At 43.4% G+C, this 19,197-nt stretch overlaps 1 protein-coding gene and 1 long non-coding RNA gene across 2 annotated transcripts in view; both read left to right on the forward strand.

Moving 5' to 3' along the window:
- col7a1 (collagen, type VII, alpha 1) overlaps window positions 1-19,197 on the forward strand; it is an 86,111-nt gene that overhangs the window by 60,305 nt on the left and 6,609 nt on the right. Inside the window, exons 81-102 of the mRNA XM_087178568.1 lie at window positions 11,482-11,517; window positions 11,613-11,657; window positions 11,767-11,799; window positions 12,536-12,571; window positions 13,248-13,319; window positions 13,427-13,495; window positions 14,041-14,076; window positions 14,286-14,345; window positions 14,462-14,506; window positions 14,591-14,626; window positions 15,751-15,786; window positions 16,174-16,299; window positions 16,388-16,450; window positions 16,683-16,718; window positions 16,804-16,863; window positions 16,988-17,032; window positions 17,381-17,416; window positions 17,616-17,651; window positions 18,214-18,339; window positions 18,428-18,490; window positions 18,889-18,924; window positions 19,014-19,073. Of these exons, the coding sequence (XP_087034694.1) occupies window positions 11,482-11,517; window positions 11,613-11,657; window positions 11,767-11,799; window positions 12,536-12,571; window positions 13,248-13,319; window positions 13,427-13,495; window positions 14,041-14,076; window positions 14,286-14,345; window positions 14,462-14,506; window positions 14,591-14,626; window positions 15,751-15,786; window positions 16,174-16,299; window positions 16,388-16,450; window positions 16,683-16,718; window positions 16,804-16,863; window positions 16,988-17,032; window positions 17,381-17,416; window positions 17,616-17,651; window positions 18,214-18,339; window positions 18,428-18,490; window positions 18,889-18,924; window positions 19,014-19,073 (1,191 nt within the window). The remainder of the gene's footprint in view (window positions 1-11,481; window positions 11,518-11,612; window positions 11,658-11,766; window positions 11,800-12,535; window positions 12,572-13,247; window positions 13,320-13,426; window positions 13,496-14,040; window positions 14,077-14,285; window positions 14,346-14,461; window positions 14,507-14,590; window positions 14,627-15,750; window positions 15,787-16,173; window positions 16,300-16,387; window positions 16,451-16,682; window positions 16,719-16,803; window positions 16,864-16,987; window positions 17,033-17,380; window positions 17,417-17,615; window positions 17,652-18,213; window positions 18,340-18,427; window positions 18,491-18,888; window positions 18,925-19,013; window positions 19,074-19,197) is intronic.
- On the forward strand, window positions 1,352-3,800 carry LOC111667726 (uncharacterized). Its single transcript, XR_002761684.2, has 3 exons — window positions 1,352-1,752; window positions 2,308-2,379; window positions 3,772-3,800. It is a non-coding gene; the product is annotated as an uncharacterized LOC111667726 (long non-coding RNA).

Raw genomic sequence — 19,197 nt, forward strand, 5'->3', positions numbered from 1 at the left:
ATCCAGATCTTATATGTTAATAAACCATTTGGTTGACAGCATTAAAAAGTCCTCTTTGTTTTGGAGGGGTTGAGACCAAATCTACAGCCCTTGGTTACACAGTTTGATTTACAGAGACAAATCACTGCATTTATTTGTGCATTGTGTTTTATGAGTTACATATCCTGACTTTTGTTTTTGAACAGTTAGAGACTGTTTTAACACGATATAGAATCCACATATCCTGCTCTCTATATAACTCTATGTTTGAAAATATTGAATTGAAGTCAGTTCAGAATTTTAAAAAGAAATAGAAAGTGTTACCAATTAAACCAGAGATGTTTCATTTAAAATAGTGCAGTGAATTTATCCTGTAAACCAGATGGGTTCAAAATTTATTGATGGAAAGTATGTGTTTTGCAATAACGAAACTGAGACTGTCACCTAGTTTTCCTCGTGTTTTTTTTTGTGTACCAGGCCTCTTTAGTGTCTGTCTGTCTGTTCTCGGGGAAAGTGAGCTCATAGTCGGTGCCTCTACCTTTCAGTTGTCTACTGTGACATTGTACCAGGTGTTTTTCTTTGAAATGTTTGAATTTTATGGGTGGAGGGTGATAGTCTGCGGGATTTTTTGGTCCTATGCGATGTGCTCGGTGGAAGGTGATTACGAAATTTGTTACAAGGCAAAAATTAAGGTGAGTGGTGTTAAATTCCTGCAAGAACTGTTGACGGGTAATGATGTTCTCTCCGGGAGGCCACGAAAAACGAGGTTATCTCATGAGGCGTGATTGTAGGTCGAGTACTGTTACCACCTGCGCCATCGTGGCTGGTATTGTTTTCACCTTGTGTGGATATATTATTGCAAAATGTGGCCCCGGAGACACCTTCTGTATCAGGGCCTATCACATATGTGGTTTTGAGTACTTAGACAGGTGTTAATATGTCTATGGATTGGGGTTTTTTTTGTCACCACGAGCGTCACGAGCTGGAAAATACAGTAACGAAACTTATCTGTGTGCAATTGTGGCCCAGTACTGAGGTGGGTGTGGGCCTAACCATCTCTCCTTCTTTCTCTCTCTCCCTCCTTCTCTCTATCTCACTCTCTCACTCACTCACACACACACACACACACACACACACACACACACACACACACACACACACACACACAAGTCACACACAAACAGTTGACGTTGGACCACTCTGATGACAACCTGTGCACTCACTGAATTGGGATGAAAGATTATTGTCAATATTGACTGCTCCTACAAGTGGAGAATGTTAATGTTAGTTCTTAACCTCTGACGCTGATTTTTCCTCCCTAAATCCACATTTATATTTAAAAATATGTTTGTCAGACTCCAAAGGTTCTTCCCGAGGAGGCGCAAAGGCAGAGAACCAGAGGTATCAGCCTAACAGAGTACCCAGAAACTTGAGAAAACACGTGGGGAAGTCCGACCGGTGTGATTGGCTATCCAGTTGATTTGTTTCCAGACTTCAGGCAGTGTTGCTGTGTCAGTCCAGATGAGAGCGTTTCTTCTCCTCGGATCCGTCTCGCATCTACAGCTACATGCAGCCTTTTACAGCCTTAAATAGCTTTACGGCCCACTGCAGGTTCTCGGCCTCGCTGCAATGAACCATCGGCTCTGCTCCTTGTAGTTTCTACACACTACTGCGTATTAATGAGTCTGAACGTCGTATTAATGAGTGTCACGGCTGGTGTGATCCGATCACAAGACGATCTCTAGTTTTGTGTGTATTCCCTTTAGTAGTGAGGTTGGTATTTCTGTAGTTAGATGTTTAGAACTGTTTTATTTTCAGACTTTGATAACATAATCTGTGTCTGTATCAAGCACATTGTTGGTAAACACTCGTCTGAATTGCAACCACGTATGTGCACTTTAACTATAGATGCTGCAGAGGGCACTGTGGAGATGTAAACATTCAGTCTTCACTCTTGTGGCCAGTTGTATAATCTATCTGTACTGAAAGTCTTCAGGCAGTTTCACAGGAGACTGTTACATGCAATATTGATCATAATAGTGATTCTAGAAGTCCACATCTACACAACCTAAATCTTGTTTTAAAGGGTTGATTCGTACACAACAGCTCTGCTGCGGCTGCTGCTGCTATACAACCCAAACAAAGTGTAGTTGGGATTTCTGAGATCTGCTTTGCTATGCATGTTCCATTTTGTGTGTTACACATTTAATAAGAACTACTACAGTTTACATTTTAAGCAAGCCTCCCGACAATATCCTGCAAAGTATGACTAAATGTACATCAGCTCAAACTCAAAGTTTACTGTGGTGTGTGGGTCTCTTTTACCAGGGTTTACCAGACTATATAGGGGAACAGGGCCCCCCAGGGCCTATTGGTCGTCCAGGCACACCAGGGACACCTGTGAGTACATGCACGCACGCACACACACACACACAAATGTTTATTTTTGTATACATATTGTTCCATTAGCCTCATCCTTTCATTTGTTTTACATCTTCGTCTATTTTGAAACACACTGAATTAACACTGTGTGTCATCATTCTTGTTATAGTTGAGGCTCAAGATGGCAAAGCTGGGCCTCCTGGCAAAATGGTCGCCCCTTAGGACTTTTCTCAGCTCGAATACTCCTGCATCCTGAATATAATATGCTCTTCTTCTGAGATAGTGTAATATTTTTTTAGGGATTTGACTGACATGTTTTGATATTGATTCTGTTCAGTAAGAGAATAACTATACTCAGTAGTGTGTGTTTTTCCTCTTACTCTGTCTCGATCATTCTCTAATTGGTAACAGACTAGACATAGTCTTTTCTGTGAATTAACACCCTGGTCTTCAATCAGCATAAAAGGGCACATGTCACTCCGCTACTCATCAACCTACACTGCCTACCCATGGCCGCCAAAATCACGAATGCTTGCCTTCAGAGTGACTTCTGAGTCTTCACCTATCTACTTGAACTTAATTATACAGGCTTATGCTGTCACCTAGTTTTATGCTTATGCTCCTTCTCGGCCACTGCAGATGAGACTGGCGTTGCCGTCCCTGCAAACAAGGCAATCGCAGTCCTGACCGTTCTCGTCTGTGCTTCCCCGACGGCGGAGCAAGCCACCAATCAAAGCAGGAGCGCTCCCTTCAAGCTTTAAGAATCTCTTGAAGATTCATCTCTTCCGAGAGCTTTCCTAACACCTTTAACACCCCAACATGCCTAACTAGCACTTACTGTGCACTTTCGGTGTACTACTTTACCTAATCTCCTTGCTTTTATTGAATAGATGTTGTACTTAGTATTTACACCAATGTCTCCTACTGCACTGAAGCTTTAGTTTCTTTCGATAAAAGCGTCTGCCAATTGAGTAAATGTAAATGTTAAGTGAGCCTCTAAAGCGGTGGTACTAAATTATCTGAATGCTACTGCAGCAGACTGGCCATTAGTTTATTTCTGTACAGCCCATAATGCACTTTGGTTTGACTTACAGCATGAGGATGTAGTGCCAGGTGAAGATGGGAGAAAGTTTGTGGCTGTTTATCAGTCTATAAGATCACCTCGCACTGGCAGGATGAGTTTTAGTGAAGGAGTGTTTCAGGATATGGTCTAACAAAAGTAATTTTAGGTGACTAACACCAGCAATATTTTTCAATCAAATTTATGTGGTAAATCTATAATTTTTCTCAATGTTGTTATGATTAACCTAATTTTATTTAAATAGATTATTAGAAAATTGATTATGAAGATCATTCTTATTATGCCTGTATTTTTACTTGTAATCTGACGCTGCTTTCTTTAATCTACAGGGTGACAAAGGAGAAGCAGGAGCAGCTGGAAAAGATGTTAGTTTTGTCAAATCTCCTTCATGTTATTCTCCTAATGTATTCCTGTTGTTAGTTTGTTTCTATAATGTCTGTCTTAATCTGCCCTATCTTACCCCCTCCATCCTGTATTGATCCTAACTTCCTTGACTTTATTATGATACACACCAGCTTTCCTCCTTTCTTTTCTCTTCATCACTTTCCCTCACAAGTGTGTATTTATCGTTGTAGTTTGCTCTGACATTGACATTGTTGAATCAATAGGCTTCTCGGAAGCAGCTGTATAAATTCACTAGCCTCTAATGACCAAGCTTAGCCTTTAAGGGTGAGCCACTTCTGAGAGGAATCCAAAGGAATGCCAAATGTCAGCGTGCTGTTTTCATGTGCAAATTCATATTAATTATCTCCATCAGTGGAGGGGTGGCAGTGGCCACCTGCTTTGATTTTATAGTTCAGCCTCTACTATAGCGCAGAAGGAAGTCACCCTGTGTAGAGAAAGTCTCAGTTGTGTAATCGCATGTTTTCCAGGGCCGTGTTGGGCCGAAAGGAGACCGGGGCCTTTCTGGTCCTCCAGGGCCACCTGGGGTACCTGGCAGTGGTTCTTCTGGACAGGTGCATCTGATGTAGAGACATTTAAAAAGTATTATGAATGGCAATGATAGTTTGTCATTACTGATCCATGCACTGTTTTTCAAGTTGTGAAAGGAGATAAAGGGACACCAGGATCCTCTGTGAGTGTGTGACTTTGCAGCATTCTGACATTGTTAATTACATTCTTTAAATGCATATTACAGTTTAATACACACATCACTGCTTTTCCTGCAGTGTGGTGTGCTAGGAATAATATGGACCTCTAAGGGTTAATATGCATTAATCATTAAACAATTCCTCTGCATGTAATTATGTTTTCATAGAACTGTGTTATGTGTGTTTGTTCATTTGTATATGTCCAAAGGTCATTTTAGGGAAACATCAAAAAAGGAGCAGAGTAAATATTTGTTTGATGATGTTTCCCCTGAGTATGTAGCTATTGTGTGATTATATCATATCAGCAGCATCGTCCCCCACATGTAGCTGTAGTGATGTCTGTTTTATCTTCATCTCTGTCTGTACGCTACTGCGTCCCTCCCCACGGTCTTATCTGATGTTTTTAACATTGTCTTTTCATTTGCCGTTGCACGTTAGGCTGCTCGTGGTTCTCCAGGAGAGAGGGGCGCAAAAGGGGAACAAGGGGAGCAAGGACTTGTGGGTGCCACAGGGCCTCCTGGGAAACTGGGGAAGGCTGGAATACCAGGAGATAAGGTGAAGTAAAGAGCTGAGTGCCAACAAATTCTCCTGGATGCAACGTGACTGTGCTAATATCATGTCTGTGTGTGTCTCAGGGGGAGAGGGGAGAGAGAGGTGACAAAGGAGAAGCTGTAAGTGCTCATGTTAGATCGATGTAGTCGACAGTCATGTCTTAGCTAAACATCTTCACTATCAACTGAGAATTTCTGTCTTTTTGTCAGGGAAAAATCGGGCTAACAGGGCCAGCTGGTCCACTGGGTCAAAAGGTAAACTGCTTTTCATCATTATTGCTGATGAAGTGAAACCCCCTTGTGATATTATATTTATGAAATATGGGATATATAATGGAGTTAAAAGACATTTGTCTGTGTATGTACTGTAGGGAGAATCTGGTACTTCTGGGTCCAGAGGTCCTCAGGGACTCGCAGGACAGAAGGGAGAGCCTGGTACAGCAGGACCCAAAGGAGTCAGCGTTAGATTTATACATAATATAAATCAAACAAAATAACATTCACATTATTATATGTAATGTAATGTGTTTCATACTATTTCCTAAAGGGTTTTGTGGGACCTCAAGGTGATAAAGGAGACAGAGGAGCGTCTGGAGAAAAAGGATGTGATGGCTCGTCGGTGAGTTGGCTCTTTGTAGATTAAAATATTTTAATAATCACAAATTGTTGTATTATTGTTCTAAATATTTTCACTTCAATGCCTTCCTTTTTAAATGACATTGTTATGTTAATGTGTGACTTGACATTGGGAAATACATTTATTTGCTTTCTTGCCAAGAATTAGATGAGAAGAATAACAACACTCATGTCTCTCCACTAAATATTAAGCTACAACCAGCAGCTGGTCAGGTTATCTTCGTAGAAGGACTGGAAGCAAGGAGAGACAGTGAGCCTGTCTTAAAGTAATGCAGCATTTGTAAAGCTCACTAATTAACACATATTATCTTGTTTGTTTAATCTGTACAAAAAGTGTAAAAATTGTTGATTTATAATGGGTTATGTGCCGATCTTTTCATCCACATCAGGAAAGTGAATAAGCATATTTCTCAAAATCTTTTAAAACCTTTCCTCTCAAAACCTTTAATGTTTTACTCAGGCTCTGAAGACCTCATGCAAAATTATAACTTTTTCTTAGAAGAAGCAATATGTGGTTTGTAATTTCAGGGAACACCAGGAGAACCAGGGAAACCTGGTCAGGATGGGAAACTGGTGAGTAGAGCACTGGGTCCGGGCAGGCTAAGTTATACTTCTGAAGGTGAAACTGATATTGATGATACTGTGTTTTTAAATTTTTAATTTTCATAGAGCACAATATAGTGCTGAATTTCTTGTGTACACATGCAGTGAATATTTCTTTCAACAGCCTTGGTAAGTGTGTTTTTTTCTTATGAAAGCAACTGTATACTGTATAGTTGTAGTAAATAATATAGTAGTATTCTACTCATTAACTTGTGTGGCGCTATTTAAGCATAAGAGTATTAATACATACAAAAAATACCCTGCTCGTTGTCGTCGTCGTTTCCCGCTCATCTGGATCCCGGTCGCGGAGGCAGCAGCCTCAGCAAAGAGGTCCAGACGGCCCTCTCCCCAGCCACTTCTACCAGCTCTTCCAGGAGAATCCCGAGGCGTTCCAAGGCCAGCCGAGATATATAATCCCTCCAGCGTGTCCTTGGTCGGCCCCAAGGCCTCCTCCCGGTGGGACATGCCCGAAACACCTCCCCAGGTAGGCGTCCAGGAGGCATCCTCACCAGATGCCCGAACCACCTCAACTGGCTCCTCTCGACATGGAGGAGCAGCAGTTCTACTCCGAGCCCCTCCCGGATGACCGAGCTCCTCACCCTATCTCTAAGGCTGAGCCCGGCCACCCTGCGGAGGAAACTCATTTCGGGCGCTTGTATTTGCGATCTCGTTCTTTCGGTCATTACCCAAAGCTCATGACCGTAGGTGAGGATTGGAACGTAGATCGACCGGTAAATCGAGAGCTTCGCCTTCCGGCTTAGCTCCCTCTTCCCCACAACGGACCGATTCAGCGCCCGCATCACTGCTGACGCCGCCCCAATCCGCCTGTCGATCTCCCGCTCCATGCTACCCTCACTCGTGAACAGGATCCCGAGATACTTAAACTCCTCCACCTGAGGCAGGGCCTTTCCCCCAACCTGGAGCGGGCAATCCACCCGTTTCCGGCTGAGAACCATGGCCTCAGACTTGGAGGTGCTGATCTTCATCCCAGCCGCTTCACACTCGACTGCGAACCGCCCAAGCAAGAGCTGAAGGTCGGTGCTCAATGAAGCTAAGAGGACCACATCATCCGCAAAAAGCAGAGACGAGATCCTCCCGCCACCGAACCCAAACCGGTCCACCCCCCGGCTGCGCCTAGAAATTCTGTCCATAAAAGTTATGAACAGAACTGGTGACAAAGGGCAGCCCTGGCGGAGTCCAACCCTCACCGGGAATAGGTCCGACTTACTGCCGGCTACGCGAACCAGATTCACACTCCTTTGGTACAGGGACTTAATGGCCGCTAACAAGGGGCCATCCACCCCATACTCCCGGAGCACCCCCCACAGGGAGCCCCTGGGGACACGGTCGTAAGCTTTCTCCAAATCCACAAAACACATGTGAACTGGATTGGCAAACTCCCATGCCCCCTCTAGCAACCTAGCAAGGGTAAAGAGCTGGTCCACAGTTCCACGCCCAGGACGAAAACCACATTACTCCTTCTCGATCTGAGGTTCGACTACCGACCGAACCCTCTTTTCCACTACCCTGGCATAGACCTTACCAGGGAGGCTGAGGAGTGTAATTCCCCGGTAGTTGGAACACACCCTCTGGTCATCCTTCTTAAAGATGGGGACCACCACCCCGGTTTGCCACTCCAGAGGCACTGCCCCCGATGTCCACGCAATTTCGCAGAGGCGTGTCAACCAAGACAGTCCTACAACATCCAGAGCCTTGAGATACCCAGGGCGGATCTCATCAACCCCCGGGGCTCCGCCACCGCGCAGTTGTTTCACTACCTCAGCGACTTCTGCCAAGGAGATTAGACCATCCATCCCCAGGTCTCTTGACTCTGTTTCCTCCACGGAATACGTGTTGGAAGGATTCAGGAGTTCCTCAAAGTATTCCTTCCACCGTCCGACTATATCCTCAGTTGACGTCAGCAGCTCCCCGCCCCCACTGTAAACAGTGTGAGCGAGTTGCTACCTTCCCCCCCATGAGGCGCCAGACGGTTTGCCAGAACCTTTTTGGAGTCGATCGATAGTCTTCCTCCATAGTCTCACCGAACTCCTCCCACGCCCGGTTTTTGCCTCAGTAACTCTCGTGGCTGCGCTCCGCTTGGCCCGCCGGTACCAGTCAGCTGATTCCGGAGACCCACAGGCCAACCACACCCTGTAGGCCTCCTTCTTCAGTCTGACGGCTTCCCCCACCTCTGGTGTCCACCAGCGGGTATGGGAGTTACCGCCACGACTGGCCCCAGCTACCTTGCGGCCGCAGCTTGCAACAACCGCCTCAACAACAGCAGAGCGGAACAAGGCCCATTCGGACTCAATGTCCCCCACCGCCCTCAGGACGCAATCGAAACTCTGCCGGATTCTTCTTGACGGGTTCTTCCGCCAGGCTTTCTCAGCAGATCCTCACAACTCGTTTGGGCCTGCCAGGTCTGCGCGGCGTCTTCCCCCGCCATCTGATCCAACTCACCACCAGGTGGTGGTCGGTTGAGAACTCTGCTCCTCTCTTTACCCGAGTGTCCAAAACATGCGGCCGCAGGTCTGATGATACGACTACAAATTCGATCATAGACCGGCGACCTAGGGTGTCCTGGTGCCATGTGCACCTATGGATGTCCTTATGCTTGAACATGGTGTTAGTTATGGCCAAACTGTGACTAGCACAGAAGTCCAATAACTGAACGCCGCTCGGGTTCAGATCGGGCAGGCCGTTCCTCCCCGCCACACCCCTCCAGGTCACGCTGTCATTGCCCACGTGAGCATTGAAGTCTCCCAATAGGACAATGGAGTCCCCTTTCGGGGCACTTTCCAGCACCCGTCCCAAGGACTCCAAAAAGGGCGGGTAATCTGAACGGCTGTTCGGTGCATAGACACCGGCAGCTGTCAGAACCCGATCCCCGACCCAAAGGCACAGGGACGCAACCCTTTTGTCCACTGGGGTGAACCCCAACAGACAGGCAGAGAACCTGGGGGCCACCAAAAAGCCCACCCTGACCCTCCGCCTCTCACCTGGAGCAACTCCAGCAAAGAGGAAAGACCAGCCCCTCTCAAGGACTTGGGTTCTGGAGCCGACGCTATGTTTTCGAGGTGAGGCCGACTATATCTAGCCGGTACCGTTCCACCTCTTCCACAAGCTTCCGCTCCTTCCCCGCCAGAGAGGTGACGTTCCATGTTCCGAAAACCAGTTTCCGTAACCGAGGATCGGCCTGCCAAGGCCCCTGCCTTGGTCTGCTGCCCAATCCACATTGCACCGGACACAATTGACTCTTCCTGCAGGTGGTGGGCCCACTGGGAGACGAACCCATGTAACCGGTTCGGGCTGGGCCCGGCTGGGACCCATGGGCAAGGGTTCTTGTTTGTTCTGTTCATTGGGGTCTTCTGAACCGTTCTTCATCTGGCCCTTCACCTGGGACCAATCTGCCTTGGGAGACCCTACCAGGGGCAAAGATGCCCCCGACAACATAGCTCCTAGGGTCATTAGGGTTCTCAAACTCCCCCACCACGGTAAGGTGACGGTCCTGCTTATATTTTAAAAAATATGAAACCAGCAGGATTCCAGTTCCCATCAATGGACATGTTAAGGTTTCATCTTGTCCCTGACCAAACCATTCACAGTAATTATTAAAAGCCCAAACACACTGTCGGGAAATGATGTGAGTCATAATTGTTTGTGTGGATGCATGAATAAATATGAAGAGAAAAAAGGAGAGATATTAGACACTTCCTCACATTTCTTGTTTTCCTTCCCTCCATGTTGGAGTAGGGCCCAACAGGGCCCGCTGGTCCTCGAGGGCAACCAGTGAGTAACCAGTAACCCAGCTAAGGGGCCTTCTCTTAGGCTTGACCTGAGTAAAAGCATTGGGTTGGCTGCAAGCACGAAGCCGATGGAGCTCTCTTTTCCCCTCCTTGGGCTGAGGCGTCATAGATCTTTAGACAGTAACCTTTTGGAGCTGTGCAGCTAACGCCTCACTCTCTAACTTCCTCTCGCTCCTCATCTCTGTCCATTTCCTGTGTTGTTTGTTTCCCCTCGTCAGGTTCTCTGCTGCTGGCTGGCATGCTTGAACTCTGGAAAAAGGAGGCTTGGGTGAACCTGTCCATGTGGTATCAGATACAAGTGGGTTTGGACCAAAGATGAGGAGATACATATGTGTTTTAGCAACTAGTAGCATGAAAGATGTATCTGCATTTAGCAACAGGAGATTTGAACAACCTACCATCAGAATGCTCACACCGTCATGAACCTTCTACCATTTAAATCTTAATTCATTTGTATTGGAAACATCCCTCTGGGATCTGGGGACTGGAATAAGAGTTAGAACTTGATCGGTTCCGCATCAAATATTGATCAAGGCCACCTGTCAGATTTTGAGGATATGAAAGGAAGTCAGCTGACATCCTGAGATCAAGCTCTCGCCAGGATCCAATGTACAATAGTAGGGGGAATTCTTACTCCAAAAAGTACTGTGTTGTCAGTTTGTTTGAGTCTGCTTATGGTGCTTGCAGCTGTGCCCGCTGTCTGTTGTGTGTTTTATCCCTTGCATCGCACTGATTTTCAGTTTACCATGTGTGTGTCTCTTTGTGTTTGTATTGTCCTACCTGTTGTGATGCATCAGTCAGATGTTTGTGTTTGTTTCAACTAGAGAGAAGCTCATGCCAATCAGTCTCTGTGTATTACATATGTTATAGTTCCATGTTGTCCATATTGAGTCCATAAATGTTTGAACTCTTTGCTCAATTTTCTAAACATATTTATGAAATATGTCACTTAAAGGAATATTTTGACATTTTAGGAAATACAGTTATTTGTGTTCTTGCCAAGAGTTCAATAAGAACATTGACGTCACCCTCATGTCTGTTCAGTAAATATGAAGCTACTGACAGCAGCCAATGAGTTTAGCTAAGATAGCATAAAGACTTGTAACTGGGAAACAGCTAGCCCCACCTAAAGCACTTCCAATGCTCACAAATGAACACATTATATCTGTTTGTTTAATCTGTACAATATAGTGTAAAAACAACTTGTTGCAGTCATATTTAATGACAAATATAAGTGGTATTAACTCTTAGCAAGAAAGCAAATAAGTTTTTTCAAGATGTAAAAATATACCTTTAAAATATGGCTTGTGTGTATTTTATGTGTGAATGTACAGTATATGTTTCACTCATAGGGAAACCCAGGAGAGCCTGGCATAAGAGGGCCAACAGTAAGTATCACACATGATGAAGCATGCATACATATTCACAAACTGTTATTTACAATTACAACAGCAATTTACATGTTGAGTTGTATTTTAATTAGGGCCCCATGGGTCCCAATGGGCCTCTAGGTCCACCGGGTGTGAAGGTGAGTTCCCTACAGTTTTAACATTTCAGTGGGCTAGATGTTACTGCATGTTTGAATTGTTTTGTTTGTTACTTGCTGACCAAAGTCATGAAACATTTGCTTTTCACAGGGTAATCAAGGAGAACCAGGTGTTGGTGTCCAGGTAAAACAGCTACAGCTGTTTTTTTACATGTTTTAGGGAAGAGATTCCTAGTACCCAGTCATATAACCACTGATTTTCAGTTTACCGTGTGTGTGTCTCTTTGTGTTTGTATTGTCCTACCTGTTGTGATGCGTCAGTCAGATGTTTGTGTTTGTGTAAAGTATTTGTGTCAACTAGAGAGAAGCTCATGTCAATCAGTCTCTGTGAATTACTTATGTTATAGTTCCATGTTGTCCATATTGAGTCTATAAATGTTTGAACTCTTTGCTCAATTTTCTAAACATATTTATGAAATAAATATGTCACTTAAAAGAAGTAGTTAGTTGTGTTCTTGTAAAGAGCTAGATAAGAAGATGATGTCACCCTCATGAAGCTACTGACAGCAGCCAATGAGTTTAGCTAAGACAGCATAAAGACTTGTAACTAGGAAACAGCTAGCCTGGCCCTGCTCAAAGGTGAAAAAAATCATCTACAAGCATCATCAAAGCTCACAAATGAACACATTAAACAACATTTTAAACAACTTGTTGCAGTCATTGAATGACAGACATGAGTGGTATTCTAATCTAACTCTTAACAAGAATGCAAATAAGTTCCAAGATGTAAGAATATACCATTAAAGTTAATATTTTTAAATACACATTTAAATATAAAATATACATATATTAAAACTATGTTTTAATGTACATGTATTTGCGAATAATGTGAATATACAGCATATGTGCTTTGTTTATAGGGAAACAAAGGAGAACCTGGCATAAGAGGGGTAACTGTAAGTATCACACAGGATGAAGCATGCATACTCACAGACTATTATCAACAATTAACAGTTAACAACAGTTGATTTCAGTGTTAGTCGGGGCCCCATGGGTCTTGCTTGTCTACGGCCATCCATCCAGTGTCTCATTCAGGCCTCACTCTCACTTCATCAGCTCGTCACCTATGTTTCTCCAGTGAACGTCACTGGTGGAGCTGCGGCCATGCTGCACACTGTGTCTAAAATTGTCCTGTCATTAGCAAGTTGTTCCCCGACTGTTTCTCTGTTTTTTTCTGAGCACCTGCTCACCTGTCCACAATCAACATATCATCATATCAGTGCCGTGGAGACAACACTCAACTATCCCACCTTTCATTCCTGTCAGGTGACCCCCACGGTCTAAGCACGGATCTCACATAGATGAAGCAACACCACCTTCGTCAAGAAACAATGTTTTTTTTTTTAAACCTACAAGGAAAAAGCTCCTTTTAATAGGAATTCTGTGAAGTCTTAACAATCCATGTCTTCTCATCATCTGCAGTGTTTGCAGTGAATTGGACACCCAAGTGAAGACAGTTGCACAGATTTTGAATAATTTGAAACCCCTTTAGTACACCCAAATGTAAATAGGACTGCACATGCTTGTTATGAAATACATATTAGATATAATGAAGTATATCCTGCTCCTCAGGGCGATGCAGGTAAACCTGGGGATCCTGGTAGAGATGGGATGCCTGGCAAAGTAGGATTACCAGGAAAGCAGGTATGTACGACTCGGTATGTGCTGGTGTGTGTGTTGCATCATGTGTATATGCGGTGTGTACTGTGAATCAGGTCCTCCTCAGTGTCACTCTGTCATTTGTTTCTCAGGGTATTTCTGGGCCTGCAGGCCAGCCCGGCTTAAAGGGGGAGCAGGGAGACAGCGGTCCTCCAGGAAAGGTGAGAACATGCTGTATCTTCTGCGCAGCCTCTGGCAAAAAGGTTTTTAGGTTGCTTTTATTGGATATGATCCCAGCTACAGAATGATTTGCTGTCTAAAGTTCTAAACATTTCTGTAGTGCAATTATTATATTTACAGGGGGAAAAAATCATTCTTGACTTTGTATGGTATGTACGATAAGCACTGTGATTGACAGGCTAAATTTCATTAGCTGAAACTGTAGACAAATAACATATACAACCCAAATAAATTCCCAATCATGAAATTGATCAAATCATATAAACTATATAAACAATGTAATGGCAACAGTTACAAATAGTAGTAAGTGAAGTGCAGTGGTTAAAATATAGGAGTTGTGCATTTGTTGCTTGCCAAAGACATTAAGCCTCTCAATATTTGGCAGTTGGAAAACTATTAGTTGGGCTGATGTGATATTTGAATTAGCAAGGCTTTTACATACATATTTATGTCTTCATGAACAAGAACTCATACTATGCTGCACTGCTAGTTAAGACTATTTCTTAATTTTTCTATATTCTTACAGGCAATGACTGGACTCCCTGGACCCAAAGGAGAAAAGGTGAGTTACTGTAAATGGCATTATCATCAACCTTTTTTTCCATTTTAGCTGTAGCATTGACTGTTGCAATACAAATGAATGCAGATGCATAGTACATTCAATTAATGCAGCCTAGTCTTAAAATGAAAAACTAAAAACTTATATATGAGGAAGTACAACAGAGAAGCTGAGTGCAGCTGACAGTACTTTCATGGTTCTGATTGACACAGGGTCTTCATGGCCAAACACTGTCAGGTGCAACAGGGGAGAGAGGTCTACCTGGGGGAAAGGTGAGTCTAACCAAACCATTAGCACTGAAGGTTCACTCTCAGCAAGCGACACAAGACGGTGTGAAAATCTGAAGTGCTCTAATCATTAAACCTGTATGGTAACTACTGTCATTCAGGGTAACAGAGGAGACAAAGGTGCTGCTGGCGTCAAAGGAGAAAGAGTGAGTATAATCAAGCAGGTCAACACACGTACTTAGTGGTAACACAACAACATGTTCATAATCTGTTATCTGTCGTAATACTAGGGAGTGGCTGGTAAACCAGGGAAGCCTGGAGCAGATGTGAGTAACCTTTTCATGGTCATGTTTTAGACTGATGTGCTAAATGTTCTCTTGCACGGTATAGGATTTTGTTGTTTATGTGTATATCTGTGCTTTTTTCTAAAAATTGTAATAACACATTATCGTCTATGAGCAAAGGTTTAAGTTAAACATGTCAGTATAATTGGGGTTCAAGCCCTGAGATGTGTCAGAACGCTATTGTCTTTGTTTCAATATATGAGCTGTAATGAGCCAGAAACATGAAACTTGGCCAAATAAGTGGAAATTATGTGCTTCGCAAGAAACATGAGCCCAATCGGCCATAAGGTGACAGCAAAACCTACAAATGCAAATCTAGAACGGCCTCAACCATGACACCGTAAGTCCGATTGAAATGAAAGTCCACGACGATATTCTCTAGAAAAAAGCCTCAAGGACCATAAAAGTCTGCCATAGTAGATTTTCTGACATTTTGAATTTGTGACATCTCCTCCTACACTGTAGGTAGACCATCATTGGACCAATATCTTAACAATATCATTTCATTTTCACAGTATTGACCAATAAACTTCACAAGGGTAGGTCTTAGCAGTTAATTGGTCATAACCCAATATCAATTAGTCCAACTATCATAAATTTTAATATATATTTGCAATCTGTGTTTGGGTATAAGACTATCAAAGCATTTTGAGCCCGATCCACAGGTGGTGTCACAAGTGCTAAAAACATGTACCTCAAAACCTGATGGACAGAATATCAAAAGATTTGGTGAACATGATCTGGTGGCAAGTATTAACCAAAATCTGAAGTGACATACTGATTGGTGCATGTGTACATGGCCTATTCATCATTATCTGCCATATCATGCCATAGCTCAGTTTGCTGTGAGCTGGAGCGTGCTAAAGACATGAAACATGGTACCATAACTGAAAATGATGTGGCGATGCTTCCCATGAAGTATGATCAATGATACAATCGACTTGATGTTGGGGCTATATTTAACAGTCAAAAATGTGAAACTTTCTCCCCACACTGTGAGTCCTATTTACCAATAGTGGAAATATTATCACTATGACCACTCACTGAGTCAAATAAAGAAATACAAAAACAGTAAATCTTCTTCCCCTTTCTTGTTTTTCATGCAGGGCGCACAGGGATCTCCAGGGACAAAAGGGAATAAGGTGAGCTCTTGGTTTTTTGTTTTTAATTAACTTGCCTGATGAAACAAATCTATGTGACAGTTATGACAAAATGTGTGTTACTGGGAAAGAAGGGCATAGGACTGGCAGGTCCTTCTGGTGAGGGAGATTTAAAATTGAGTAACAGCATGTGGTGCAGCAGAGGGTGATATGTATTTACTTACCTCCGGGCTAGACATGCCACAGTCAAAATCTAACTGTGACTGCATTTCAGGGCGATTCAGATAACTTAAGTATTCATATGCTAATTAACCAAAACTGGAGTGGTTGATGGAAGCATACAACTGCAAGGTGGTAATTCTAGATAATTTGCCTAAAATTAAAATAAATCCATGCCACAGTCAAAATCTAACTGTGACTGCATTTCAGGGGGATTCAGGCCCTCATGGTCCAGCTGGTAATCCAGGGCCACAGGGGAAGTCTGGTGATGCTGGGCAGCGTGGTCTGAGAGGAGAAACTGGACAACCAGGACCTCCAGGACCACAGGGGGAGAAGGTCGGTGGAGCTGCTGATCACACAGTGCTGTATGCTTTTAGCCTTAATGTCTTTGGTGTGATTTTAAACTAGTGAGTTTCATTTTCAGGGTCTCCAAGGCGTTGCAGGCCGTGCAGGAAATGTTGGAGCTCCTGGTCCTCCTGGACAAGCAGTGAGTTTAAGTCATGGTTTTATTACACTGTGAGAAGTAGCTAGGTTCAGCCAAGAGTTACTATATTTAGCCTTAACTTTTGGTCCTGCCTGACCTGTGGATAGTTGCTTGAGACTGTTTGATGCACTGTTAAGTGAAGTTTTTGAAAAGGTAATCTGTCTGAGAGAATGAGAGAGAAGAACAGGAAGAGATAAAATGTATGATTTTATATGATCAATATCTTGTTTTCTAGGGCTCTCCTGGTACCGTCGGGGTGAAAGGGGACAAGGTGACTATCTAAACCAACACATATTTTGTCTGCTCAAATGTTGAATGGATTCTTTGAAGGGTATATATATGATTTGCGTTGCCAGGGGGAAGTTGGTGTTGGTGTATCTGGTCCCAGAGGAGAGAAAGGAAATCCAGGACCCAAAGTAAGACATAGGTTGCACTGTGATACTGTATCAATGGAATTATGATCTAACATGGACATGTCTCTGGAGGATAGAAACTAAGTCTGTCATGTTTGTGTATCTTCTTTTGTCTGTCATGTCGTAGGGCGAGGAGGGTCGTGCTGGACTGAATGGGGAGAAAGGGCCAACAGTAAATATCAAGTGTTATCCATCACTCAGGAACACAACATACATCAACAGAGCCTTTCAACCAAAGCTTTCGGGATCTCTTCAAAGAGTCTTTTTTCAAAATGTCTAATCCACCAGGAGGCAGTCTGTATGGAGGCATGGAGAGAGAAGCAGCTGAATAAATCTTTAATTGATTTAAATTTATCACTGTGATCACTGTTTAATCAGACTTTATAGGAGTTATGACATTATTGTGATTTCAGTTTTGTTGTCTGACAAAGAAAAACTTGCTTAGTGGTAGAAACATGCATGTTTTTTTTATTGTGAAGTCATATATAATGGAGCATGTGTGTTTCTGTGTGTTCTTCAGGGACCCCCAGGGATTCCTGGTACTCGAGGAGAGAAGGTGAATACTACCAGTCCTTTCCCATTTTTACGTGTGATGGTTCTTGTGTTTCAAATACCTGGGCCTCACATGGTCATTGAACAGGCTGTGGGGTTTGGCGCCGTGTAGTTTCCATAGCAGCTGCTAGTTGTGTGCGCTGAGCTTTTAGTTGATGTAAAGCATCTGAATAAAATGTTTTGATCTCAATGTTTTATTTCAGGGAGTCGTTGGACTGCAAGGTGACAGAGGACAGAAGGTGTGTGCATTTTAATATCTAATAAGATCCACTACTGCTCACTCTCCTTCTCATGCTGGTCTATTTGTTCATATTGGTAAAGACGACAGTGAGACAAAAATGAAGAAGAACGAAAGTAAGACATGCTGTGTTGGCAGTGGCTGTTTTGAGAGATTTATTGTGTTGGGAGCAGGAGGAATATATGACTATATGGTTTTCAGTACATCTGTCCCATTTCCATGAACGCAATAATTCAGTAACATGTTGAGGAAACTTCTTCAAGTTTGGTACAAACGTTCACTTGGACTCAAGGATGAACTGGCTAGAATTTGGAGATGAAAGGTGAAAGGTCAAGGTCACTGTGACCTCACGAAGAAACGTTCTTGGCCATAACTCAAGAATTCATGTGCTAATTAACTACAACTGGAGTGGTTGATGGAAGCATACAACTGCAAGGTGGTAATTCTAGATAATTTGCCTGAAATGAAAATAAATCCATGTGACAGTTATGACAAAATGTGTGTTGCAGGGAGAGAAAGGCCAGACACGCCACAGTCAAAATCTAACTGTGACTGCATTTCAGGGGGATTCAGGCCCTCATGGTCCAGCTGGTAATCCAGGGCCACAGGGGAAGTCTGGTGATGCTGGGCAGCGTGGTCTGAGAGGAGAAACTGGACAACCAGGACCTCCAGGACCACAGGGGGAGAAGGTCGGTGGAGCTGCTGATCACACAGTGCTGTATGCTTTTAGCCTTAATCTCTTTGGTGTGATTTTCAACCAGTGAGTTTCATTTTCAGGGTCTCCAAGGCGTTGCAGGTCGTGGAGGAAATGTTGGAGCTCCTGGTCCTCCTGGACAAGCGGTGAGTTTAAGTCATGGTTTTATTACACTGTGAGAAGTAGCTAGGTTCAGCCAAGAGTTACTATATTTAGCCTTAAATATTGGCCCTGCCTGACCTTTGGATAGTTGTTTGACGACTGCTTTTTAGAAGTTTTCTTAGGTGGGACATGTCGTAAAGTTGAAGCTTTGAGCTTTCTTACAATTTGGGTACCCCTGGACAAATTACATCTGTTGACTTTTGATGCTAAAAGAGGTAAATACAATCCCTGCAGAAAAGAGGCATTACAATTATCCTTTCTTCAAATGTTAATGCACTGTTAAATGAAGTTTTTGAAAAGGTAATTTGTCTGAGAGAATGAGAGAGAAGAACAGGAAGAGATCAAATTTATGATTTTATATGATCAATATCTTGTTTTATAGGGCTCTCCTGGTACCGTCGGGGTGAAAGGGGACAAGGTGACTATCTAAGCCAACACATATTTTGTCTACCTGCTCAAATGTTGAATGGATTTTTCGAAGGGTATATATATGATTTCTGTTGCCAGGGGGAAGTTGGTGTTGGTGTGTCTGGTCCCAGAGGAGAGAAAGGAGATTCAGGGCCCAGAGTAAGACATAGGTTGCACTGTAATACTGTAAAATTGAAATTATGATCTAACATGGACATGTCTCTGGAGGATAGAAACTAAGTCTGTCATGTTTGTGTGTCTCCTTTTGTCTGTCCTGTCGTAG

The sequence above is a fragment of the Seriola lalandi genome, unplaced genomic scaffold, assembly GCF_002814215.2.
Source record: "Seriola lalandi dorsalis isolate HSWRI2012SDOR001 ecotype SW California unplaced genomic scaffold, Sedor1 jcf7180002054692, whole genome shotgun sequence".
Lineage (NCBI taxonomy): Eukaryota > Metazoa > Chordata > Actinopteri > Carangiformes > Carangidae > Seriola > Seriola lalandi.